General features: G+C 37.9%; 1 protein-coding gene and 1 long non-coding RNA gene across 2 annotated transcripts; one reads left to right on the forward strand and one right to left on the reverse strand.

The window, feature by feature from the left end:
- LOC116476873 (caspase-4) lies at positions 1–26031 on the reverse strand. The gene is made up of 9 exons (XM_032167262.2): positions 25923–26031; positions 12190–12444; positions 9357–9466; positions 8384–8557; positions 7011–7245; positions 5979–6122; positions 4527–4636; positions 2182–2285; positions 1–391 (listed from the first exon to the last, which is right to left on the reverse strand). The coding sequence occupies exons 1-8, from the start codon at positions 25927–25929 to the stop codon at positions 2187–2189; spliced, it is 1134 nt and encodes a 377-aa protein (XP_032023153.1). The 5' UTR covers positions 25930–26031; the 3' UTR covers positions 1–391; positions 2182–2186.
- On the forward strand, positions 4772–25971 carry LOC131384599 (uncharacterized). Its single transcript, XR_009215607.1, has 6 exons — positions 4772–4825; positions 4932–5027; positions 5594–5780; positions 10362–10416; positions 22789–22905; positions 25861–25971. It is a non-coding gene; the product is annotated as an uncharacterized LOC131384599 (long non-coding RNA).
- Positions 26032–27300: the final 1269 nt, after the last annotated feature.

Raw genomic sequence — 27300 nt, forward strand, 5'->3', positions numbered from 1 at the left:
CAATTATTCTACATCCCTGCAAACCCTTTTTATTTTCTGTTTGTTGGGGGTTTTTTTGATGGGAGTCATTCAAATGGGTATGAGGCAGTATCTCACTATAGTTTTCGGCAACATCTTCTTTCATCCTATTGTTGGGGATAAGTCCCAGTCAGTTTTCTTCATCAGCCAAGTATAGATGTTTCATGAGCCATAAAGCTCGAAAATCCAGTTAGCTTCCTCCACTTCATTTCCACTCACCCACCATTTTCATTGAGATTATATTCTCTATTAGAAAAAGACACAGTTCATTTTTCTTCACTTTTACTGAAATACAAAATGTTAAATATGCAAGCTGTACTAATGAAGGTGCTCCTTGAAGTTGATAAAGGGGGGCTGGGCTGCTTGTGGCTTCCTGCAGGGGAGAGAAAAAACAGAATGTCAAGATGGTCACCCCTTGCTGCCTTCATCCCATCCCTCATCATGATTCTTCTTGCATCTTCTTCCATGTGCTTTTGCCACTTCCCTTGACTTCCATCTGTGACATCTTAGTCTATTCACCAAAATGTGATCTTTGTAAAACCTAATTTAAAGCATATTACTTCTTTTTTCTAAAGCACTAGAACGGCTTCCTGTCTCGCTCAGATAATAATTTTTAAAGGTTTACCATGTGATAACATAGAACCACGTGATCTGGCTTCTCACTGCTTCTCCTAATTTGTCTCTGCCATTTTCTCCACTCATGTTCTCTTTTGGTCACACTGTCTCATTGCAGTTCTTTAAACATGTTTAGTGCATTTCTACTGCAGGGCATTTGCACTGGCTGTATTCTGTGCTGGGACATTTTTCCTGAATAAGAACCACATTATTCACTCCCCAACTCTGTCCATTCTTTATTCTGATTTCATTATTTCAAGAAAAGCTTTTGAGTGAAATATCTATAGGAGTACAGCATCCATCATTCTGTGTTTTCCTTTGTCTTCCTTTATTTTTCCTTTTATCTTTTTTTGCTCTCTGGCCTGTGATATATTTACCACTTTATGTCTTCAGAGTCTGTTTCTACTCACTAGAATATAAGCTTTCTGAGTGTAAGAAATCTATTTACACTGTTATTCGACATATTCCAAGCATCTAGAACAAAACCTGGTGCACAGTTAATGTTGGCAAATATTAGTCAACAAAAAATTCCATGTCCAAATGTAGCCCCATCGGATGGATTAGGCCCTGAAAGCTGTTATGCTGAAATGATGCAATATTGTGACTGAAGTGTCAGAAACCAAGAGTAAAAATTATGTGGTAAATGTTGGAAGTATTGAGAACAACTTTATACATTTCACTATAAAATATAATTTTAAGTATGTATCTTAGAGGGAGATTGATAATAGTCTTATAATCTAGTGTTAAATAAAGCTATTATGAGTGAAGAAAGTAATCATTTAGTCCATACTCAATGTACTCATTCTATAACATTTTGGTCAAAATAATAACAAAAGTTACATGGGAGCTTGAAGGAACTTCTGAACGGTGATTGAGGATTCAAAAGCCAACTCTGAGTGATTGGTGATCTGCATTGTGAGAACAGTCTGAGAACCAGAGCCTGGATCAACACAAACTCTACAGTGTAGGATGTATTCTGTACCATCTGGTAATGGTACCTGGATGTCAGTAATGTGGTATTTGCTGTGACATCCTCACTCAGAGGATCAAAATGCTGCTTTCTCCAGAGTTAGCTCCTTTGTTTACTCTGTTTTGTTTAGGGTTTGATGCAATGTTTGGCTACTTAGTGTCTCTCTCTCTCTCTCTCTCTCTCTCTGTGTGTGTGTGTGTGTGTGTTTGTGTGTGTGTGTGTGTGTAAGAAAGGGGAATAAAAGAGAAAGACAGACTATGAGAGATAAATGAATATAAATAGTAATGGAAGCATGAGCATGTTTCTATTTTAATAATTGCTATCCTTGGTTTTTCATTATCACATTCTGCTGTGGTTTTCCTTACCTGCTTGATTGATTGATTGCCTGATTAATTGTAGAGTTGGAGGAATCCAAATGCATATAAGTCAGAAAAAAGTAGCAGATAATCACCAGACTATATCAACAAAAACACCAATTTGACCATCCAAGTACTCAGCTGTCATTTGTCATTGGACTTAACCACCAATATCACTCTTTCATTTATTTCACACACCACCAACAACTCTCAATACTTAACCATTTTCAATTGCCAGGAAAGAGGTAGAAATATCTTGTCATGGACAGTCGTTCTATGGTGGGCATTTGGGCTTTAGCCCTTGGAGTTTCAAATGATTGCTGTACCTGAAAAAGAAAATAGGCTGTAGATGAGATATGACTCTTTTCAAGTCTCAGAAAGCATCTTTTACCATGTACCAGACAACACCTGGAATGAAGTGAGCTTGCAGGTTTCATAGAGCCAAGCCCATGGGCATTCTAACTCCTTAACATTGTACCCTACCTCTTAGAATTGACACTCCATGTCAGACTGTACTCTTTACATCAAAATAAACACCTCATGTCTAATCCGAGGTCTTTAAACATCCATTTCCTCTATTTTCCATTTCTGACCTACAGATCTGACAATAAGTTATCCCTTGAAAATTGTTCATGAAAACTGGATAAGGAAGGACTCTGTACTTTCAATGCTCACCAAGGCTGATTCCTCAATTGAAGGAGAATTAAATCCCAGTATCTTATCTTTCTTTTTTTTTTTTTTTTTTTGAGATGGAGTCTTGCAGTGTCGCCTGGGCTGGAGTGCAATGGTGCAGCCTCGGCTCACTGTAACTTCCGCCTCCAGAGTTCAAGCAATTCTCCTGCCTCAGCCTCCCAAGTAGCTGGGATTACAGGTGCCCACCACCACGCCTAGTTAATTGCTTTTTTGTATTTTTAGTAGAGAGGTGGTTTCATTATGTTGTCCAGGCTGATCTCAAACTCCTGACCTCACGATCCACCTGCCTCTGCCTCCCAAAGTGCTGGGATTACAGGCATGAGCCACCATGCCCAGCCCCAGTATCTTATCTTTAAGACCCAAACACTGAACAACTTTCATATCTCCACCACCAAGCTGATCTTGTAGTTTTTTTTTTGCATCAACTAATTGGTAAGTCTACTTATCCTAAATCCAGAAATTTCAGTTCCTTTTTCTATGAACATCCTTGAAAGTACAATGTCTAACTCCCAATTATCCAAGAAGATTTAAAAGATTTAACTTCCTAGATCTCTATTCACAGGAAATCTGTCTCAATTTATGCTGCATTTCCTCCTCCTTCTCTTCCTCCTTCTTCTTCTTTCATTACTTTTTTTTTTTTTTTTAAGACAGGGTCTTACTCTGTCATCCAGGCGAGAGGGTAGTGGTGAAATCTCAGCTCATTGCAACCTCTGCTTCCTGGGCTCAAGCAATTCTCCCACCTCAGCTCTCAGGTAGCTCGGATTACAGGTTCCAGTCAATAAGTCAATATGCCCGGCTAATTTTTGTATTTTTTGTAGAGATGGGTTTTGCCGTGTTGCCCAGGCTGGCCTCAAATTCCTGGATTCAAGCCACTCCACCCTCCTTCGGACTCCCAGAGTGCTGGGATTACAGGAATGAGTGACTGTGCTGGTTCTGGATGGCTTTCTTCTATAAACGCCAGAGGTGTATCTTTCTTTTCCCGTAGGAGTTTTACTGTTCTCTACAATTTTTACTTTATTAATAATTATACTATTCTGTGTTAATACCAATCCCATTTTCTCTTTAAACAAGAGGGTGCATTTATCTATATATTTATGCATCTATTTATTCAATAATTATTAATTGAATATCTGCTACATGCCAGGTTTGTTGAATTGCTGAGCAAATCCCAGCCATCATGAAGTTTGCATGTTAGTGAGTAAATAAAAGTAAAATAACAGACACATAAATAAACTATTAATATATGCTGAGTGGGCGGAGGTACGAGCTATGGAGAAAAATAACATAGGAAGTAGTGGGAATAAGGAATGTCCCAAGTTGGGCAAGAAGTAGCAAACCTTTCCTTCTGCACTTTTTTATTGAAAGAATGACTTCTTTTTTGTTCCTTCTCACATGTCTTTATGGATCCTATCATAGTCTGTAAGCACATATTTGTTTGTTAACCCACATTTTCAGTATCCATATCTCCCACGAAAATGTGAGTCCTAGATAGGATTACATCATGTAGGCCTCATTTACCCCTCTGTCACCAGGAGGAAATCCATGACCTAGCAGACCACCCAGATTTTATTCATTTATTAAATTAAGAAATAAAAATTATTTCAAAATATTTTTCCTTCTCTAAAACTTAAGAACTTATAGCCCATAACATAAAGCTTATGGTTGATATTATTTTATTTTACTTTGATCTTCTGCTGGGATATATTGGAATTGTCTTTTCCTTAGCCATATTTTAAACAACTGAATGACAGAAACTAGGTACCTGTCTACTTTCACTTCCCTGACAAAGATTGTCATTGTGAAGTAAAAGGTGAATCATGACAAATTCTTCCTGAAGAAATAAATGAATAACTAGAAAAGAAAGAGACACTTACCTTCCGAAATACTTCCTCTAGGTGGCAGCACCAAGAATATTTCTGGAAGCACGTGATGAGTTGTGTGATGAAGATAGAGCCCATTGTGCTGTCTCTCCAGGACACGTTATCTGTAATGATACAGATGGGTATGCCTTGGGCTATGACTTTCACTATGTTTTTGTTCATATTTTTGTTTTGAGAATGTTTTTAAAAAGAAAAGCATAGCTTGGGAATTATCTTTACAGATTTGTAGGAAGCACTTACAACCTGACATTTACCCACTTTGGACAGAAAGTAAACAGAAAACCTAGCAAAAGGTGATCAAAAATTGCAGTTTGTAAGCATTGCAAGAGATTGTGTATTGAATAAATTTTGATTATTGGGATTGACTTTCTACTACAAAACTCATGTTCATTCTCTCAGCTTTCATAGGGGCTTGAGAAATAACTGGAATTATCCCACTTTACAGAGGAAGAAATGAAGCACAGAAAGATGAAGGAACTTCCCAATGTTCCCACAGTGAGTAAGCAACAAAAAATTGCCACCAGGCTCCAAAGCTGTTTGCAGATTATGCCACACCGTCTTTCACCATATAGTAAACAAAAATAGATAAACACATGACCAGTTTCAGTGATAGAAGATGAAAAAAGTGATAAAAATCTACTGTACAGGATGGTGCCAGTAGTAACCAACATTGTATTATGTACTTGAAATTTGTTAAGAGAGTATATTTTATGCTAAGTATACTTCTCACACACAATCACAGAATGATGATAACAATAAAGAGAAGTGTAAGAATCTTTTGGAGAAGAGAGATATGTTTATCGCATAGACAGTGGTGATGATTTCAGGAGTACATACATATCTCCAAACTCATTAAGTTGTATACATTAAATATGTACCATTATGTATGTCAATCATACCTCAATAAAGTGGTTTTGAAAAGTAAGATTTAAAAATATACAAATCAAAAACAATTAAATGTACGCTCCTTAAGATAATTACCTAGACGTGAAATACTAACCAGTGTTCCCTGAGATTAGACCTAATCAGCCCCACCCTATCATTTTCTACTTGTTTTAAAGGGTATCCACAGTTCTAGCAAGGCATGCAACGGCACTGCTCATTGTAGAATCAGATGGGAAATATGGAGAAGAAGACTTGAAGTTGGTCATTTGAGAAAGAGAAGCCATTCCTGGAATCCATAAAAACACTTTGTAAAATGTTAAATGGGCTTAATAAAAAAAACAGAATTCATCATATGTTTAAATGGTGAGTGGTGAATGGGTTTCCATGTATCGGGTTGCTTTAGGAATCTGTTCTCACAGCACACATAAGATCATGTAAAATATGTGGAGATCACACAACATTCGATCAGATCATTGTTTCATAGGGATTCTTGATTTTCTAGATTCATTCAAAGGTGGGCTCAGGCCCACAAATCCCTTACTGCCACTGAAAGATACATACGTGGCGTTGAAGAGCAGAAAGCAATGAAGTCCTTCTCCACGTGGGTCTTGTAAACAGCATCTTCCTCCAGGTTCTCAGGTGACTGTGAAGAGGCCACTTCCAAGGATGCTGGAGAGTCTCTGACCCACAGTTCCCCACGGTTTGCTGTGGAGACATTAACTTTCTGCACACTGCTGTGCCTCCCACAGAATGGCTATCACAGTTGCCCACCTTGTTCTTTTTGAATGTTCATTCTTACTAGTTTCATACATACAGACCCACACACATACAAACGTGCAGAAACACACACACACAGAGACACACACACACACACACACACACACACCACTTTTCTTTCTCTCCAGTGTCATTCAACAATGTGCCTACTGATAGTGAAATCATCTTGAATTTAAGATTTTCTAGAAAAAAAATTCTGTTTTCTTTTGAAAAATAGCTCCCAAGAGCTATGAGACAATTGGTCTCAAATTTCTGGCCTCAAGCCATCCTCCTGTCTTGGCCTCCCAAAGTGTTGGGATTATAGGCATGAGCCACCATCCTCAGCCAGCCATGAAGCAGTTGAATCTCTGGAGCAAAGTGGAACTGCAACATTCTAAAGTCCCCTGATCTCTTTACTAATTTCCCTCTCAATAATTATAAGAAAAAGGGATGCTGTTTTACATAATGGCCCCAGTTTCAAATGAAATTCTTCTCAAACCACACAATGTCAAAATGTCTGTAAAACATTTACAAATCAAGCTATCATGAAAATGATTCCATTCCAAAGTTTGAGTACTTCTGTTTAACTTTGATTTAGGGATTCTGATGATCTCCTTCACCACTTACTGTGGATAAAATTGTACAGAAATTTCTCCATTAATTATGATGAGACAATTTCTTGTTATACCAGACCCTTAGGTAGAGTTTCTTTAGAATTCAATGTACTTTATTTGCACTGGATGGGGTCTAAGACTGTTGCCCCTAAATATAAACCAAACATCACAATCCTGTGCATACAACCTTCATAACTGTTAGATGTTCAGTCTCAGCACTCACCACCTCTGCAGGCCTGGACAATGATGACCTTGGGTTTGTCCTTTAGACTGAGGCAGTTGCGGTTGTTGAATATCTGGAAGATGGTGTCATAAAGCAGCACATCTGTTTTTTTCTCATCATGCACAGTTCCGCAGATTCCCTCCAGGATGCCATGAGACATGAGTACCAAGAACGTGCTGTCGGAGGACTTGTGCTCTGGTCTGGCAGCAAATGCCCTCAGTGCTGACTCCATATCCTGTAAAAGAGCAATGTCTAACTTCAGTCAGAGAAGCATCACAATTAATGGGACCTCCTAGATTTACCATGAGCGAAACAAGAAGCATACGTAACATCCAGGTCATGGTGCTTCACATAGTGCTTACTCAGTCATGACAGCTGTTTTATGGTTTTATTTTTCCTTCTCTATGGGGCTGTGGATTCCCATTTTCTCTTCCTGCTGACATACTGTCTTCTTAGTATATTGTATATTGTTATGTGTTACTCATGTTACTTTTTCTTTTCCATCTCAATCTTTTCTCTCCTTACCTACCAAGAGTCATGTGTTATAAATGCAACACACCACGTTCTTTGTAAAATCCATCCCACTATGCTTAGAATAGAATCAAACTTCTGCCCTGACCATACACCACCCTCATACTATGTCCCTTCTCCTTCAACCTCTAGTCACACTGGTCTTCTCTTTGTGCTTCTCATGTGCCAGGTTCATTTTCAGTTCAGCTCTTTCACAGGTAGCGTCTCCTACTTTGAAGGCGCTGCATTCATGTCTTTCCAGAGCCATCTCCAACCAACCCAAAAACGTTGTTCCCCACCCTACAATTCTGTCTCATATTTCCTTTTTCTTTTCTTTTTACTTACTTTTGGCTGTCTTGTCGCTGTTTTGTAGACACACATGTGCACACCTGGTGCTTGAAGTTGTCTTTGTTCTTACAATTTCACTGTTTCTCTCTACTGTAACCTAGATGAATGCTGCCTGTCTCATTTACAGAACTATTCCCAACGTTAGGAATAGCTCTTAGCACCAAGTTTAAGACTCAATATTTGTTTTATAAGTGTACTGCCATTTAACATTCATTACTCTATAATTTACTGGGGATTCTTGGGGCTGCATCCCAATCACATGATTTTGGAATTCAATAAGAAACGTGAAAACACGTGTCAATCATGTTTAGTCTAGTTTTGCAGAATTGAGGATATTTGGAGGACCAAAGAGACATAGATTTACCAGTCTAGTACTCTTATTTTGTATACACACAAACACACACACACACACCCCCAGAGGTTGTTAAACCGTGTTGAGCTCTTTGAAGCTAGGTAGTTATTAGAAGGATGTGTCTTGAATATGCATGTGTTTGTGGCGGCTGAGGGATTCTTACCCTGGCTGTCAGATTCTCTTCTACATCTACACTATAGTCCAGACCCTCAAGTAGCTCCTTCATCCCTGTGATGTCAAAGTCAGCTCCATTCCTCGGAGGCAGATGGTCAAACTCTGTATTGCATATGATGAGAGCCAGGCGTGTGCGGTTGTTTCTCTCCTTTATTGGATAGATCTGCAAGATATGGAGATGCAATAAATTTAATTTACTCAAGTCTCCTTTCAGCCTCCTTATGCCTATCAGTGTTGCTTTTTCAAGTCTTCATGCAGCTGCTCTCTGCTCTAACTTGTATCAAAAGACACTGACTTTCTCTCTCTCAAGAACCCAGGGAAAGAACCAGGACATATCTGAAATGGTTATTAAGAATCTTGAGGAAACTAGATAATTCCTACCCCTTTTCTTCTCCCTTTTCTTCTTCACCTACTCCAATCTTTCTTAGCATTCAAAGTTCAGGTCAAATTTCATACAAAACAAGAGATGTTGTCATTTACTCCAATGAAAAATGAATACAGCAAAAATCTTTGCCTTTGGAAGCATAGCTATTTTGTTACTATTTTTAACACATAAATTTATAATGTTTTTCAAGCTTTAATTATATTTCCCAAGCATCCTTCATGTCTAGACTTTTCAACTAGAGTGCAACCAATTACAAGTCAGCTATATTATCCTCCAAATATGTTTATTCCATGGCTAATGCTACAATTGCCATAAAATCCAAATAATTACAAGAATAAATACAGGAGCAATAGAAATACCAATTTTCTTTCAACTCATGATAAAATGATCTGCATCATGGATTGAGAAAGGATTGGTATCATTGTGAAGTCACATAATCTTTCCCTTAGTAAAAGCATTATTGAAAATGGTTACTGTCATTCCCACGCCCAATCATTTAGTGCTGTAAGAAATGGTGCACTGAAGGAAAGCAATGATTTCTCTTCTTTTTTTCTGTTTCATATTGATAGCATAGCACCTCTTCAGCTCTTTCTTTACATAGTCTCAGGAATTCTTCATGTGGGCAAAGCTTGAGGGCATCAGTAGATTCTCCTGACTCAGGTGGTCCAGCCTCCATATTCGGATGAGCTGCAGGATATTGCATAACATAAATTGTGATTTCTGCTTCTGTGACCCAATTTATCACCTAAGAAGATCAAGAGAGAAGATGTCCTGGGAAGATTTCTTCACATATAGGGGTTTTAGTTGTATCTCATATCGAGTATTCTACATCAGGAGATGTATTGTTACTGGAAAAGATAGAAAAGCAGATCCACCCAAACATGTAATCATAGATTCTGATCATTCTGGGGAAAACATGTCGATGATGTTGGGGTTAAATTTGGCCTTTCCTTATACAGTCAAAAGAATTTGATTTTTCCAAAGGTTTTACTCCAGGATACTCATTTATCTGTGTGGACTTTCTATTGTGTCTGTGCAAGAGTATACTCAGTAAATAGTTGTCAGAACACTATCTACTACAAATTTAATGTGTGTTCCATGTCCAATATTTAATTTCTACTATCACACGTAAAAAGTAAAATTAAACAGGTAAAATTAATTCTAATAACATTTATTTAACATAACATACAAAAAGTATTATTTTAACATGTATTTTTAGCCACAAGCCAAATGCTTACTAGTTATCCCATACAGGATGGAACAAAATCTCATTTTGCAGTAATCGTCCCCTCCTAATCCCCACTACACATACAGATACATATATACACCAAACCACAGAATATTGAATCTTGTACTTTCACGGCATTTTTTTTTTAGCAACTTTACTGTTAATTTTTAATGATTCTAGAAGAAATGAACTTCAATTATCCCTGTGCAAATTGTAAAGCCAGCTATTTGTAAAGCCAGCCAGTCTGAGCTCTGGAGATGTAACAAGTTGTAAGAGTGTGTATGAATATCAAACCTTCTGAGCATCTCTTTTCATAGATTACACAGTGATATATGACCTTTGGTCCTATTTCAGAAAATTCTGCCAATGTGAAGACATGCTGGATCCTTGGATATTCCCTGGTCAGAGGGTATGTTTTCTAATCCAAAGTTTCCTGTTTCCAGTTCACTTACAGGTTTGGAGAACTTCCTAACTTAGTCATCTCCTAATGATCATTATGTGTGTATGTGAGATACAGTGTTTTCAGGTAAAATTAGAAATTAGATAGAATTTCTATCTTACATGCAATAATAAAATTAGCATGAAAGCAAATCATTTTATTACAAGATAGTACATATTATACTGCAGACTGCTGCCCAAACAGAGCTGGGTACACCCTAGGTACTCTGGCAGTGTACATAAAGTTTCCTGGGATCACTCTGGGGACTCCAACTGCAGATAGAGCCCAGGGAGACAGTAGACCCCTCATTTGAGGGGTTGCAGCTGCCTTATTCCTGCCACAGCCTCTGCTAATCAGATAGGTTACTTCAGTTTAGAATTGAATGCTCATTGTGATATCTAGGTTTGCTGAAACCATTCTGAAGCCTCTATTACTTCTATTCTAATTCCCATTAGTTGCACTATCACTGACTTTTTGAAAATGGAGATTATTTCCATGCCACCCCAGGTTTGAGAAAAAAACTAAAAACCTGCAAAGGAATCAGTTTAAATATTAATGAGAATGCTACCTTCTTATAATCTTGGACAAATATCATACTATCATGTGCTCCCTGTTGGTAGGAACACCCCTTCTTCACAGAGGAGTGCTGATTGAAAAAGCTCATTTGATATAGTGAGGTCTCAACAATTTATATTTCCTTTTGTTTATCACTATTTATTATTATTGGTAATCTGTAATACTTCATGGCTCAAGATTTCAGCTTAAATTCTGGGGGGAATTGAGTCTGTCTCTGGTGAACTTCAATATGATAATATTTAACCTTTAATAATACATAATTCAATCTGGGTCAAAAGTTCTGAGAAGAGGTTTTAAAATTTTAGACATTTTATGGAGATTATCATAACTCGCAGAAGTAAGCACTGGAAAAGTCTAGTTCATAGCATCCACATAATAATTATGAAAACTAATATTTATTGAATGCATATACTTTATCTATTTATTCATCCTACATTATTTAGGCATCTGCTATGTGCCAAGAAAACTACTGATTACTGTTATTAATTGGTGAAGAAACCAGCTGCATTCTGGTGGGAGAAACTTGGTAGTTGTCGTTTCTGTCTACTGAGATGAAAAGGGAATAAAAATGCAACAGTTTTGTCCTGGGGAACAAAGTGTATAGTTTTAGCTGTATTTGTTTTGTGATGCCAGCAAAACACTCAAGTAGACCTGTTGAATATGCAGCTAGAGCTAAATGATCCTGGAGTTCAGAGGAGAGAGTTCCGGATGAGAGCTAATCTCATGGGAGTTGTTGGCCTGTGGTGCCTGTCATCATAATGTTTCTAGGCTTAGACGATCTTATGAGAAAGTACTGGAATTGTCTTCATTTCACAGATGGTAAGACAATAACTAGGGAGCTAGGGAAGTTAAGCAACTTGCAGGAAGTCACATAGGTCACAGGTGACAGAATTTAGGTTTAGTTCTATGTGTCCCTTACTACAAGGTGTGAACTATTAACTATTTCTGTACACAGTCTGAACACAAGGACTCAGCCTTTTAGCTGATTGTAAACTGGATTCCACCCCACAAAAGGGAAGTGGTCTCTAAAAGGACAAAGATAGGTTTAGTGAAAATGATAGTTTTGGAAGGGAAAGATAGGGGAATCACAGAAGACACTGCTTAGGCCTTGGAGTTAAACAGATTCAGGGAAAATTGAGACATTCATTGTAAAAGATCCAGTCTTACCTTTTTTATTGGGGGATATTTGGTCTATGTTAAAAAAGGTTTGAAGAAGCATTTGTCCTGCCATACGTTGCTTCTCTTGGATAGAGTCTGCCATGACCCGAACTTTGTCTTCAGTTTTAGCATCATAATATTTTTTTTTTTCCTCTTCCTTCCAGTTCAGCACATTTTGTTCCACCAAGTTATCCAAAACACCAGTGAGGAAATCTTTGCCCAGGGATTCCAACATCTTAAGTGGCTTTTTTCTGTGGTTGCCTTCTGTTAGAAATAGAAAGACTCCTTTAACTATGGGCACAGCTTAAAGAGTCTCACCCTCACTTTAGATATAGTTCTATAATGTGAAATACTTCTGAAAGTATGTCCTACTTCACCATCTGTCTTCTTGTACCTATAGAGTTCTGTCGTTCATCAAATTCCTACCAGGTTGTTTAACAATTTATTGCCACTTAATACTCTTTATTTTCTTTTTTGTTCTTTTTTCTTTTCTTTTCTTTTCTTTTAGCTTCTCATCTTCCTTCTGTGGCATTGGACCTAATGCTAACTTCCTGGTCATCCACTGTATTCATTTTTCTCTTTTACTGGTTCACAGCCCATAGTGATAATGATCTGCCTAAAATATATATTCCTGGGAAAGTCAATGCTCTTGTCTAGAATATAAATTCTTCCTACTAGATTTTTACTTCCTATATGATTTTTACTCTTTTCTGTATTTAGTTTTCTTGGTGAAAGAACTATATCTTTGAATTTGCATTTTTTTAACCTGCATCCTGTACCCACATCTTTGTATTCAAAATGTTTAAAAGTACTTAATATGCTTGCTAAATACATAAATTAAAGAATAAATGGATGAGTGCATCTATATTTATAATTCTTTCAAATCTTGTTCTCAATGAAAATTTCAAATTGAAAGTAACCTGATTACTAATCTTCCAGTGTGGTGGATTAATTTAATTTGACACCATGTTAATGTATTACTCGTTAGAGTAATTTGAATATTTATAAGGAAATATAGATATCAAAGTAATAAATCCTTTGTTTCAATACAACAGATATGATTTTGGCAGATTGTACACAGAAATGCTGGATATATTATCAATTCTCAATCAATGCTATGAAGACAATTATACAATCCATGTAGATGTAAGGATAGTGTTGACACAAAATGACATCTAAAGAAATCATGTCAGGACATTGCACAAAAGCTTTGGCACAGAAGCACCAGCCTCATTGTCTGGGTTATCTTGAATTAATATTTTCATAAATGTTTATTGGGCAGCTATTATGAGAAAGACATTAGACATTACAAACCAGGAAAAAAGTTACCTAATATAAATTAACTTAATAAAGGATAATATCTCCCATGTACTTATTATAAATAAAAAATGAATGCATATAAAACAATTTAAATCATTATTATAATTATCATTATTATTTACAAATCACTGTAACAAAGGTTTTACAAATGTTAATATACTGGACCCTCACAATAAGCCAGTGGGGTAGTTATTATATTCCCTATTTTATATTCACCATTTAAATAATAACTTGTGTCACATCACATGAATTAGGATTCAAATATTGTTTTTTTCACCATAGTCTATATAGTTAATCATGATACAGTTCAGTTAAAATAGTTAATATTCATTGAGCCCTCATCATGCCAAGTGCATTACTGAAATTTCACAAAAATTCCATGTAAAACATATATTAACCTCTCTTATATGGAAAATGAAAGGTAATAAGTAATTGACTCAAATAATGTGAAAGAACACCGAGTATATAGTAACTGGGAACAAGAATTGAAATCTAGGGGTTCAGAATCCAGAGCCCCCATTCTTAATTCATCAAACTACATTGCCTGACAGTTGACGAAGAGCTTCTTCAAAGAATATAGACAAGATGTTTAAGGGGCTCAGAAAACATTAGTACATTCCAATAGGTGAGATCACAAAGGCTTCTGAGAAGAGGTAGCAAAAATACTAGTCTTGCAACATCATGTACAGATGTTGCAACACAGTGTGATTTGCAAACAGTACACAGATGAGTGTGTGGGATATCCAAACTACCTGAGTTCTGGGCTTCTGTTTTATTTATTTGTGTGCTCAGTAAACTAGTATAGTGTTGACTGAATAAATGATATGTGAAGAAATATAATAAGCAATAAAATTGAAGAGTTTTTAACAAAAAAATGCCACCTATGACAAACACATAGCTAACATCATACTCAATGGTGAAAAGTTGAAAACTCTTTCTCTAAGATCAGGAAGAAGACAAAGATACTCACATTTACCACTTCTATTCAATGTAGTTCTGACCAGAGCAATTCGACAACAAAAAGAAATAAAAGGCATCAAAATTGGAAAGGAAGAAGTTTAATTGTGCCTGTTTAAAGATGAAATGGTCTTATATACAGAAAACCCTAAAGGATCCACCAAAAATCTTTTAGAACAAATAAACAGATTCAAGAAAATTGCAGGATAAAAAGAAATCAACATATAAAAATCTGTAGTGTTTCTGTATAATAATAAACCATCTTTAAAAAATAAATTTCCATTTAAAATTGCTACAAAAATACTCAGAAATCAATTTAACCAAGTAGGTAAAAAACATGTACACATAAAAGTATAAAACTCCAACCCGATCAACATGGTGAGACTATGTCTCTACAAAAAATTTTAAAAGTTGGCTGGCCATGGTAGCATGTGTCTATAGTCCTTGCTTCTTGGAAGTCTGAGGTAGGACGATTGCTTAAGCCCAGGAATTTGAGATTAGAGTGAGCTGTAATTGTGACACTATACTCTAGTCTTGGCTACAGAATGAGATCCTGTCTCAAAAATAACAACAATAATAACAAATCTCAAAACTATAAAATATTGATAGAGGAAATTGAAGAAGACAAAAATAAGTAGAAATATATTTTGAGTTGATGGACTGGAAAATTACTATTATCAAAATGTCCCTAATACCCGAAGAAATCTAAAGATACAATACAATTCCTATCAAAATTCTAATGGCAGCTTTTACAAAAATAGAAACAAATCCTAAAATTTATATGGAATCACACAAAAAAAAACAACCCTGAATAGGCAAAACAATTTTGAGTAAAGGGAACAAAGCTGCAGGCATCGCACTATCTGAGTTCAAAATAGACTACAAAGTACTACAGTCATCAAAATAGCACAGTAGTGGCATAAAAACAGAAACAGAGAGCAAATGAAGAGGATGGAAAACCCAGAAATAAACCCAATTATTTACATTAATTTGACTTTTCAACAAAGGTTTCATGAACACACAATTGGGAAAGAACAAATTCTTCAATGAATGATATTGGGAAAATTGTAAAACCACACGCAGAAGAATAAAAATCTCTAAACATATACAAAAATAAACTCAAAATGAGTTAAATATGTAAATGTAAGAACCAAAACTGTGAAACTACTAGAAGAAAACAGAGGGGAACAGCTTCATAACATTGGTCTAGACAATGATTTTTGGATATGACACAAAAGGACAGGAAACAAAAGCTAAAATATGCAAATGAAATTACATCAAACTAAAAAGCTTTTACACAGTCAAAGAAACAATCAAAAGATTAAAGAGATAATCAACAGTATGGGAGAAAAGATTTGAAAACCATGCATCTGATAAAGAATTCATATGCAAAATACAAAGAACACAAACAATTCAATAGAAAGAAAATAAACTGATTTAAAAATAAGCAAAGGACCCGAATAAACATTTTTCAAAAGAAGACATACAGAGAATATGTATATGAAAAATGATCAACCTCTCTAGCCATCAGGGAAATTGAAGTCACAATGAAATATCACTTTGCACCTGTTGGAATGGCTATTACCAAAAAGACAAAAGATAACAAATGGTGGAGAGGATGTAGAAAAAAAGAAACTCTTGTACACTGTTGGTAAAACGTAAATTAGTCCCTGCGCAGTGGCTCCTGACTGTAATCCCAGCACTTCGTGAGGTCAAGGTGGGCGGATCACCTGAAGTCAGTAGTTCTAGACCAGGCTGGACAACATGGTAAAACCCTGCTTCTAGTAAAAATACAAAAATTAGCCGAGCGTGGTGGTAGGCACCTGTAATCTCAGCTACCCAGGAGGCAGAGGCAGTAGAGTCGCTGGAACCCTAGAGGCAGAGGTTGCAGTGAGCCTAGATTTCACGACTGCCCTCCAGTCTAGGCAACAGAGTGAGACTGTCTCAAAAAAAAAAAAAAAAAAAAAAAGTAAATTAGCATGGTCTTTATGGAAACCTATATGGAGATACCCCTGAAAGTTAAAAATAGGGCTAAAGATATGACCAAGCAATCCCTCTATTAAGTATATATCAAAAATTGGAAAATCAGTGTCTCGAGGAGATATCTGAACTTCTATTTCCATTGCAGCATTATTCACAATAGCCAAGATATAAAATCAACCTAAATGTCTGCAGACAGATGAATAGATGAAGAAAATGTGGATTATATACGCAACGCAACACTATTCAGCTTTTAAATGGAAGTAAATCCTGTCGTTTCTGACAATATTGATGAACATGAAGAACATTGTATTAAGTAAAATAAGCCAGGCCAGGCACCAAAACACAAAATATCACATTATCTCACTTATGCATATTATGCATACAATCTAAACAGGTTAAACTCATAAAAGCAGAAGGTTATACATAGAAAATATATACAATGTTTATTTGTCAAATAAATAAATAAGTAAATTAAAAGTATGGCCTGAGGTATAATCTACACATTCTGATGGCATCCATTATATGCTTAAAAGAATAAATACATCATTATTAAATTTATGGATTCAGCCCAGATGTGGATGTTGGTATTGAAACCCATACATCCAATAGACAATGAGATAACTACATCTCACAACCTCATTCAACTCAACTTACAAAGATGAACTGTTCGTTTTTTCATTTCCATCATTCTCTTTTCCATATACTAGTAAATAATATCTATACTCCAAGTGCAAAAAAGCTGCAAAACCTGGTGATATTCAACCTGTTTGGCCTTCCCTATATCTTATTTCCCTTCTTAATTCACATTGCATCGATTTTATTTGCTAAACATTTTCAGAATCTGACCACTTCTCTCAATTCTAATTGTTCATTACTTCTATTCAGGCCAACATCCTTTCTTTCTTAAGAAATAAATTCACAAGAACTTTATCAATCTACTCTCCATCCCTTCTGTTCTACTCTTTGCAACGAAGAGTGTTCCAATATCTAGATTTGACCATGAAAACTTTCAGCCTATTCTAATCTAGGCCTTCTCATTCACTCATCTTCTGATACTGTTCACACCTTGCTCATTACATTCAAAACGCTCTTCCCTTCATTTAATCTCTAGAAAGCTTCTATTTAGGGATCTCTGTATTTCCAGCCCCTACCTTCTCATTCATTCTTGTTTTCCTACTGCTGTCTGTCTAACCTTCAAGTCTCAGATTAGATGACACTTTTTTCAGGGAGTCAAGTCTCTACTTAGGGATCTGTATATTTTCAGCACCCCCGCTTCTGATTTCTTCCAGTTTTTGAACTGTTCTCTGTCTATCTGTCTATCCTTCAAGTATCAGATTAGATGGTATTTTCTCAAGGGAATCCTCTCTGATTCTTCCAGAGGAGACAGTGTCAGAGGTATATGCTCCTACGGCACCTTGTGTCTCCTTAGAGTAGCATATTTGTTTCCATTTATTTATTTATGTATTTATATATTTTTGTGAGACAGAGTCTCACTCTGTCACCCAGGCTGAAGTGCAGTGGTGCTATCTTGGCTCACTGCAATCTCTGCCTCCCGGATTCAAGCGATTCTCCTGCCTCAGCCTTCTGAGTAGCTAGGACTACAGGTGCACGCAACCACGCCTGGCTAATTTTTGTATATTTAGTAGAGATGGGGTTTCACCATGTTGGCCAGGCTGATCTCGAACTCCTGATCTCAGGTGATCCACCCATCTTGGTCTCCCAAATTGCTGGTATTGGATTACAGGTGTGAGCCACCACATCCAGCCATTTTTTTTTTTCCATTTAATTGTGATTCCCAGCCTACTTATCACTATCCACTGTTAGAATTTATGCTCTGTGAGGACAGGGGCCATGAACTATATCTGCACTATTTTTGGCATTCGGGGGATATTTATTAATTATTTACTGAATCAGTAGTCAAGTCCATGTAGGAACAAATGAATAAAATTTAAGTGTGGCTCAACTCTCGAGGAATATGAAACCACCTTTGCAAAATTATAACTGAGGAAATTACAACAATGAACGAAATCAGACTGGGAAAGCCTTTGTGGCTACCTGCCTGTGGTTTTGTGCCCCCCCTCCAGCGATGGATCTGGAAGCTAGCCCAAGTGGCCGCCTAGTTCTCTTGGACTGGGGGCTGGCTCTGGTGCTGTCTCCACTGGCAGGCACTGCCAACCCAATGTGCACGCATTTAATTGCAATGGAGAAATAATCCTGGAGAGATGTCCTCTAATTGTAGCCCTATCACAGGGTTTCTGTCTGTATCTGCATTGCAGGGTGTCTGGATTGGTGAGTATCCTAGGTGCTGCCAATGCCTCCTTCCTTCTCCTGACTGGTTCTGTGGCCCAATAGTGGGGTGTCTTTCTGTAGCCCCATTGCAGGGTGTTAGCATTGGTGAATATACTAGGCACTGCTAATGCCTCCTTCCTTCTCTCGACTGGTCTGTAGCTCTGTGATGGGGTGTCTGTAGCCCCACTGCAGGGTGTCTGTTTGTAGCTCCACCACGGGGTATCTGTTTGGCTCCACTGGGGTCTCGGTTGCTTCTAACTAGTAGGAAGAGTCTTGGTTCAGGAGACTTCTCCTCAATCAGGACAATTTTGAGATTTCTCAGACAGAGAATAGGAGGATAGTTTGGAAGGGATACTCTTGGAGTTCCTGTTTAGGGATCATCTGATTTGGAAGGCCTTCTGTCTGTCTCATCTTTGTGTGTGTTCGTGTATGTGGAGGGAATCTCAGAAGGAATTGCTGAAGGAAGTCCAGCAGGCCTAACTCAGAGAACTCTTATTTGGTTAGATTCGATGAGCCCTGGAGAAAGCTCAACAGGCCTGTCTCATGGTGACTATCTGCTCTTTGCCTTACCCAGAGACCCCATTGTGAATTACTATTCTGAGGTCGTGCCTCCCCACCTGGAGTGGATCAAAGACAACAGGGACCAATAGGAAAAAGTCTGAGCATTGCCAGGTTGATATTGGGTGCTGAACGAGGTGACTAGTGTCTGTTTTGTTATGTGAATTCTGCTGGGAGAGAAAATGTTAAATGGTTCCCCATGAAGCCAGTTGGGCAGCATCTTGCATTTTAAGAATCTTGCCTATGTTTCCATAAAACAGAAAATGGTGATTTTCTCTTGTAAAGTGGCTTGAACCCCACAACTATGGTGAGGTGAGCAGGGTGATCAGAAGTCGTTCTGTTCTTCTGGAAGTTGCAGAGGAAGGGAACCCAGAAATCTGGTATGCCAGCAAAAAGAGTAAGAAATTCTTACCAGCTAGGTTTCTGGTCTCTCTCTCTTTCTCCATCTGTGTAAACAGTAAACATCACTATATGTTTCTCTGTAAAGGTTTGATTAATAGAAAAAAGAATTTACAAGACTAGTCTTAGCCTGTAGCAAATCTGGTGTATTTTTGTTAAGAATTTGTCTTTCAGTGTTCTGTAATGGAAAGAGGGGTATCACAAGATAGAACATGGGTTTAGGACCCCTATAAGCCTGCTTTTCAAGCCAGCTCAGCAGGCTGGCCAATTATAAACTTTGCTATGGGTCCCTGAAACCAATACTGTATGAAATTTGTCTTGTTTGGCCTCCTTAAAAGCTTACTCTTGTGACCATATGTGGATACTTTCTTTTGGTTTATACCATCCAGCCCTAAAAATTTTTCTTGAGCAGTTAAAAGCCTTGGCAAGGTTAAAAGTGGCTTCTTTAGTCTACTTCTTAGAATAGCAATAGAAACTGCTCAATGCTGTAACTCAGTAGCTAAGACTTTGCCTTTTGACAATAGAGGCCCCGGCTCTATTGTTGGCTTCTGGAATGATTTCTTTCTGGTTTGCTATTTGCATAACTTTGTCATTTAATTAGGTTCCCCCACAACCCCATGGATAGCTTCTGATTTCCTCTCTTGAATTTTCCTTTCTCTGAACTACCTTGGTGAAATTCTAAATCTTGTAAAAAGAAACTGCTTACTAAGTCTTTGAAGCACCTGGGAGGTTACTTTTGACAAAGTTCAAAAGCCAGAAATGTTGGCTGCATGGCTAAAGTTGGGTAATAAGAAATTTAAAAGGATTTTTTTAAGAGCACTATGGTTAAAAGTCAGCTTAATTAAAAGTGAATAAACAAGTTATGGATACATTTAAAAGGCCTTTATGTTTTTCTCTTCTTGGATCTTGTTTTTCTGTAAAAAGGTTTTTTTCTTCTTAGTAAACCGAATTATTTTTCTCCATTTTTTGTCTTGCCACTCTTAATGCACACATGAGAGGCCCTAAGATAACTTCTGGTAGCCTGGGACTCCTTGGGAAAAACAGGGGAGGCACCACAGACCCCATTTTGGGAAAAACAAACAACAAAAAACAAACAAAAAAACCCTCTGTTTTCTTCATGACAACCAAGGAATTAAAAGTAGATGGATCCCTCTCAAAATCAAAGGCTCTGTTCTGCTTTGCGTTGTGTTGTCTGATGGTTTGAGTTTTGGGGATATCAGAAATTACTTTGCATTATGAGATAGCTTTGGTGTATAATAACTAGGTAGGAAATATACTTTAAGGGATGGCTAATAGTATTTTCGGAGGGAAACTTGGCTCTTTGCACACTTGGGTCAGAGAAGCATGCTCTGGGCCACCTGGAAGATATGGAAACATCCCCATGCCTGACTGAGAGATGAGACCTCCATGGGGGATGGGCTGATTTCAAAATGGGCTGATTGGCTTTAGGTTGCCTTGCAATAAAATGCAGGTTAGAAGCACTGCACTGTCTTCTCCAGTAGTATTTCCTTCCTTTTGGGGATCCAAGATCCAGTATAAAATGGCATCCTTCATTTTGGAGATCTGTCTTTGCCTTCAGCTGTGCCTGCTTATTTAGCTCGGAAAAAAATGCATGCTTTCCTGGCTCTGTTCCTCCAAGGGCTCCACTCTGAAGCCAGTAATCCAGCTAACAACTGGCAAATAAAAAATCTTACAAGTGCTGAAATTTCTGTCTGTCTGTGTATTTATATAAACTTCTATAATTCTGATATAATTTACTGTACATTATTAGTAATTATAATTGTTATGTAAAATTGTTGGATGCCACAGAAGTAAGCAAAATTCCTAGTCAGTTATAGCTTTAATAGTGTCTATAGACTTTTGTCATCCACAGACATTTTATCTTGCCTTGGTCCTCTTCAAAAGGCAGTTTATAATCAGATATAGGACTCTTGAGTGCAGGTCTCAGATAACTTTAAAAATTGTGCTGTTGGAATAGAGGAAAAAAACGAAACTTCCAGGACTCTCATGGAGAGCTGATGTCTTAAATGTCAGTAATCCTTTTGTTTTCAGAGTCAAGATAACTTACTTCTTTAGAGATATTTGCAACTTTTAATAAGTAGGTAAAATACACTCCTGTGAAAAAATTTTGAAGCATATTTTTTCTACCTGATTTCTCCAGAATTTGGAAACTCTTTGTAAGTATTCTCAATTTATGGCAGCATGGCTAATTCCGTAAGTACAATAAAAATCTGTTTTCTTTTGTAACATGACACAATTGGAGAAATTGGTTATTTTACCAAGGCTTTGACTGGAATGGCATGCTTCCCTTAAAGAATCAAAGTTGACTTATAGAGCCAATAAAAGCCCCTCGGGGAATCTGGCTTCATACTTTGTCTACATAGAGTCCTTGTACAAGGTTCTTGATCTGTAGTAAGTAAAGAATATCACTTTCTAACAGGTTCATGAGCTCCAAGTTATCTTGGGACCTTGAGAGGAGAGGAATTTACCCAACTCATAGGTATTTAAGGGTAAAAATACATGGTTGGGATCGGCTCTTAAAAAGTCTTATCTGAGATTCCTCATAGAACAGAGTTCCATCAAAGCCAATTTAAACAAAAACAGCCTAAATAAAAAATAATTATTCTTGTTGCACTTTATGGAAATAATCAGGCCAAGTACAGTAAGACTAAAGCTTATTTTGGTAAACACATTAGTTCTATCATAATTTATTTTTAATAAAAATAGGGTCTGGAGAGAAAAATTATGCTTCAAAAGAAAACATATAATATACCTGTTGTTAGTTTTCCTTGAGTTTTTTTCTACAGTTTGGACTAAATCCTAAATTCTTTGTGGATTAGAAGTCCCCAAATCAGTGCTTTCAAATCTTTGCTTTTAAAATTGAGAATTGTACTCCTCATCCTAGGATTTGTTATTTACCTTACAGGAGGCTGTTGGCTTGAATATTATAGCAAAACTACAGAGGAAAGTACTAATGTTTTTGCATTCCAAGCACTGGAAGCCCAGCCAGTCCTGCATGAGTATGCTCAGACAGTTGCAAAGTGGTTCCATTCTTCTCACCTTGGGGTTCACTCTAATTTCCACCGTGTCCCCTGTCAGCAGGAAGAAGCCAGAGTGATCGATGGCCTTTTCCCATCTTCATAGCCTACACCTTAAGATTAAGCTATTAGAAAACCCAAATGGAGGGATTGAAACTGCTTTTGCAATATCATAACTGAGGTAATTACGACAGTGAAAGAAATAAGACCTAACCGACTCTATCTTGCTTCTATCCCTTAAGCTGTTCTTATTCATTCCTGGGCATAGGCCAAACTGACTTTGGGAAGGAATTCAGTTCATGGTTTGACTGAAACAAAACCGATAACAGCCTTTTCTCGAAAAGACCCTCTTCTTGCCTGGGGTCCGGTCTCCCTTTGCAGGACTAACAAATTAGCTACAAGACTAAAAATTACAATGTAAGTGTCATGCAGCCTCTGGCTCCTAGAGTTGGAACGTCCTCATTGTGCTCCCAGGGATAATATCACTTTATAAAACCTAATATCAGCCCTTAAGATATTTTTCAGACACTGCACTCAGTGGATCAGCTGACACCACCCAGACCAGTAATCTAACCCAACCAGTTCTGCCATCACATCCAGGAAGAGAAGACAGCAAGAAAACCTCACTTTGACACCTTATGATTCCATCTCCCACCTGAGTAATCAGCACTCCCTACTTCCCAAGCTGCTACCTGCCAAATTATCTTTAAACGTTCTTATTTCTGAATGCTTGGGGAGACTGATTTAAGTAATAATAACACTTCCCTCTCCCGAACAGCCAGCTCTGCGTGAATTACTCTTACACCATTGCAATTCCCCTGTCTTGATAAATTGGCTCTGTCTAAGCAGTGGGCAAGGTGAACCCACCTGGTGATTACAAATTCTTAATAGCAAACCAGGTAAGTTTGATTTCATTTAACAGACGATAGTTGCATGTTGGACGTTTCAACAGAAGGAAGGCATATTCATTCCCTTATTCATTCAGGTATATTCAATGAGCATAAATTCTTGAAACTTACTCTGCTATTATCAGGGGTACCGCTTTGGAAGCATGTCTGTACACTTTAAAGTTTGCAGTCAAGTGGAAAAATAGATATGCAAGTAAGTAAAATGAAAAATATTATAAGAATGTAAATAATTAGCAGACACTCAAGAAAAGCATAAGCAAAGTGTGTCTCAGGTAGAAGACAGCTGTCCAGAAAAGGGAGGGCTTGGCACTGAGACCTGAAGGACTGGTAGGTATTTGTCCCCTGGAAAACTAGGAGCTGGTCTCTTGGCAGAGAGCAATAAGGAAAGAAGCACAAAGGCTTGAGGGTGTCTAGCGTAACCAGAGAACTGGGAGAGCTGGGCTTTAGAAAAAATAGAAATGTGGAGCCAGGACTGAAGTGGCAGTGATCAAAGACAGGGCAAGTATTTGAAGATGTTTGCAGAAAGTTAGATTAATGGCAGAGTTTGAGAGTCATGCCAACCTGAGACCACTCCTCAACAGACTTTCGACCTAAAGCGTATTTTGAAGGCATTCTCTAAGTGCCTTCAACTATAATATGGAAATAATAGCACAACTGTATTGATTGATTTTAAATATTAAATCAGAGAGGGTGCATGAAATGGCTATCATATGGTAAGTATTTTTTAAAGAAACGGTTACTATAGATTATTTTTTGTTATTATAATAATCACTGAATGAAATCTACAGTGATAATAAAAATGGAAGGAATCAATTAGAGGAAAAAACTCATCAAGACCACAGTTTTGGTTCCAGGCAAAGTGATGTAATGCTTAAACACATTATAGGATACAATTCCTAAAGAGTTTAAGGTAACAATAGCTGACTACATTTGGTTGTTTATAATTATCAAACCACGACTTGTTTTTGACTAGTGGCTTTCAATTTCCCCTATCTTTGTATAATGATCTCTTGATTCTGGAGCTTAAGTTAAATGTTGTGAAGTGAGACATAAACCCCAGACAGAATTGCTGTATAGGGAGAATCAAAGGAGTAAAGAAACTCAACAAGAAGGTAATATGATTGAAGTAAATACAGTATTTTTTTATGAAGCTGATATCATGCTTTACAAAGATTAATGGAAAAACTGGATACACATGTTTCAAAACGTAGAAAAAATTGTCTGAAAGTTCAGATATTTGAAAAAAAAGGCAATAGGGAGCCACTGTACATCCCTGAGCAAAGTTAATTACATTAATAGATCACTAGCAGGTAAGCAGAGGGTGTTAACTAACTGGTCAACTTTCCTAATAGCACTAATCTGCACACAAACCTATGTCAAGTCAGTTTCATAAGAATTATGTGATGATCTTCAAAGGTAATAAATGCCTGCAGGGTATTTAAGATTGAGCTATTCACGGTAAGGAAGGGGGTAGTCATCTGACTTTTTTATATGACTACAGATTGCTGTGATATGTGATAAGGTTTAGAATTCACTGATCTAGTCCAATTTCTTCCTTTTCCTGTGAGGAGAATGAAGCCAAAGAAGTGTTATGACCTGCTGGAATACTAGCTGCCCAAGTAACCCATGACTCTATCCCTTAGGCTTTTTCAGCTTCTATGTATAAGACAGGTGACCTAAAAGTTGTGTGCAGAATGGATTGGAGAGTTAAGTGCTGGAGAGAAGGATATCAGTTAAAAACAATAACAACAGCAAAACAAAACAACTGTGATATTAACCCATGGAATATTATATTAAAGTAGTTAGTACCAGGGCCAAAGAGAAAGGGGAAAAAATTGAATCACTTTAAACAGACCAAGAATGTAATTCACAATAAGAGATGTCAAAGAGGATAACAATTCAGAGGCTCTCAGATCTGATTCTGGGAGAAAGGTTTATGATCTGGGCAATTAATTTGGAATCAAAAGAAAGATTTCAGAGAGCATTTCGAAACCTCTAGAATTGTCTCACACAAATAACTTCCTCTGGCTTTCTTTACCCTCCCTTTGATTACCAGAAGCTGAAAGAAAGGAATTAACTTCTTTCTGGCTCAAAGACATCTGGAAAACATATGACCTCCATCAATATCTCTAACACCAGGTCCCATGATTCAAACTACACACAATCAGTAAGAAAAGGAATTCAGCATGGGTGCTATCGGCTCACTTCCTTTCTTGTGTTTATTTCAGAGCAATAAAACAAGTGTTTTCTAAGATCCTACTCCCAAGCTCCTAGTCAGAAAAGGACTCACCTGCCATAGGGAACAGCCTCTGTCCTTTTCTACAGCGTTGAAAAGAGCCTCAGACTCAAAAATGAAAGTAAACTATGTATTTCCTTATTGCAAAGGGCGGAAACGTGTAATTACAGATTGTGAAACTGCTGCTCAGAATTCCAGACTCATTATCAGGAAGTGCCTTGTCATCAGCAAATTGGCATCCAATTACTGGAATTTAGTTTCTGACTTGGGGAAAAAAAAATGAAAATGACAAAACATTATCCTGTGGGTTGACACGTCATCTTGTTTCTTTTCTTGTTTCCTGTGGCCACCCCAACTTCTTCTATCCGTCTCTTCTCTTCCTGATCTCTCAGTTTTTCTTTCTCTGATCACAAAGAACTACAATGACTGAAGGAGTTTAATCTAACAACTCTTTCATTTCCTCATAAGAATTAACCAAATAGTTCATATTTCTGGCTTTTTGGGCAGGCACTGAGCTGCAGGAGTTTTTACATAGTCCAGCAGCTCCTGGAACTCTAGTGAGGCAGGAGTCCCGTCCACTCCCATGGGAAGGGGGCTGAAGCCAGGGAGCAAAATGGCCTTGCATCAGGTCCACTCTCACAGAAGCCTGCAAGCTTAGATCCGCTGGATTAGAATCCCCACTAGCCAGCATAGCAGCCTGGAGTACGCCAGAGATGACCGAGTTCCCCAGGGGAGGGGCGACTGCCATTACTGCAGCTCTAGTCAGCGGTTTCCCCCTACCAGTGCTAGGGAAGCTGGGCAGATTGGACTGGGCAGCAGTCTTCACAGCGCAGCACAGCCGCTGTGGCATATCATGGCCAGACTGCTTCTTTAGGTGGGACCCGGATCCATCCCTCCTCGCCCGGCAAGAAATCCTTGCAGAAATTCCAGCAACTCCAGCTAGGAGTTTACAGACAGAGCTCTCATTTCCGTCGGACAGAGCACCTGCGGAGAGGGGCAGCTGTGGTCTCAGGTTCAGCCAACTTAATCTTTCCTGCCTGCTGGCTCTGAAGAGTCTCAGCGATCAAGACAAGGGGGATTCCCCCAGCCCAGTGCACCAGCTCTGCTAAGGGATAGCCAGAGTCCTTCCTTAAGTGGGTTCCTGATCCTGGGCCTCCTGACTGGGTTAGACTTTTCAACAGGGGTCGCCAGACACCTCATACAGGAGAGTTCCAACAGGGATCAGGTCAGTGCTCCTCTGGGAAGAAGCTTCCAGAGGAAGGAGCAGGCAGCACTCTTTGCTGTTCTGCAGCCTCCATTGATGATACCCAGGTGAACAGTGTCTGGAGTAGACCGTCAGCACACTGCAGCAGACCTGCAGAAGAAGGGCCTGAATGTTAGAAGAAAAACAAAAAACAGAAAGCAGCAATAACAGCATCAACAAAAAGGACCC

Source organism: Hylobates moloch, unplaced genomic scaffold (genome assembly GCF_009828535.3).
Source record: "Hylobates moloch isolate HMO894 unplaced genomic scaffold, HMol_V3 SCAFFOLD_11, whole genome shotgun sequence".
NCBI lineage: Eukaryota > Metazoa > Chordata > Mammalia > Primates > Hylobatidae > Hylobates > Hylobates moloch.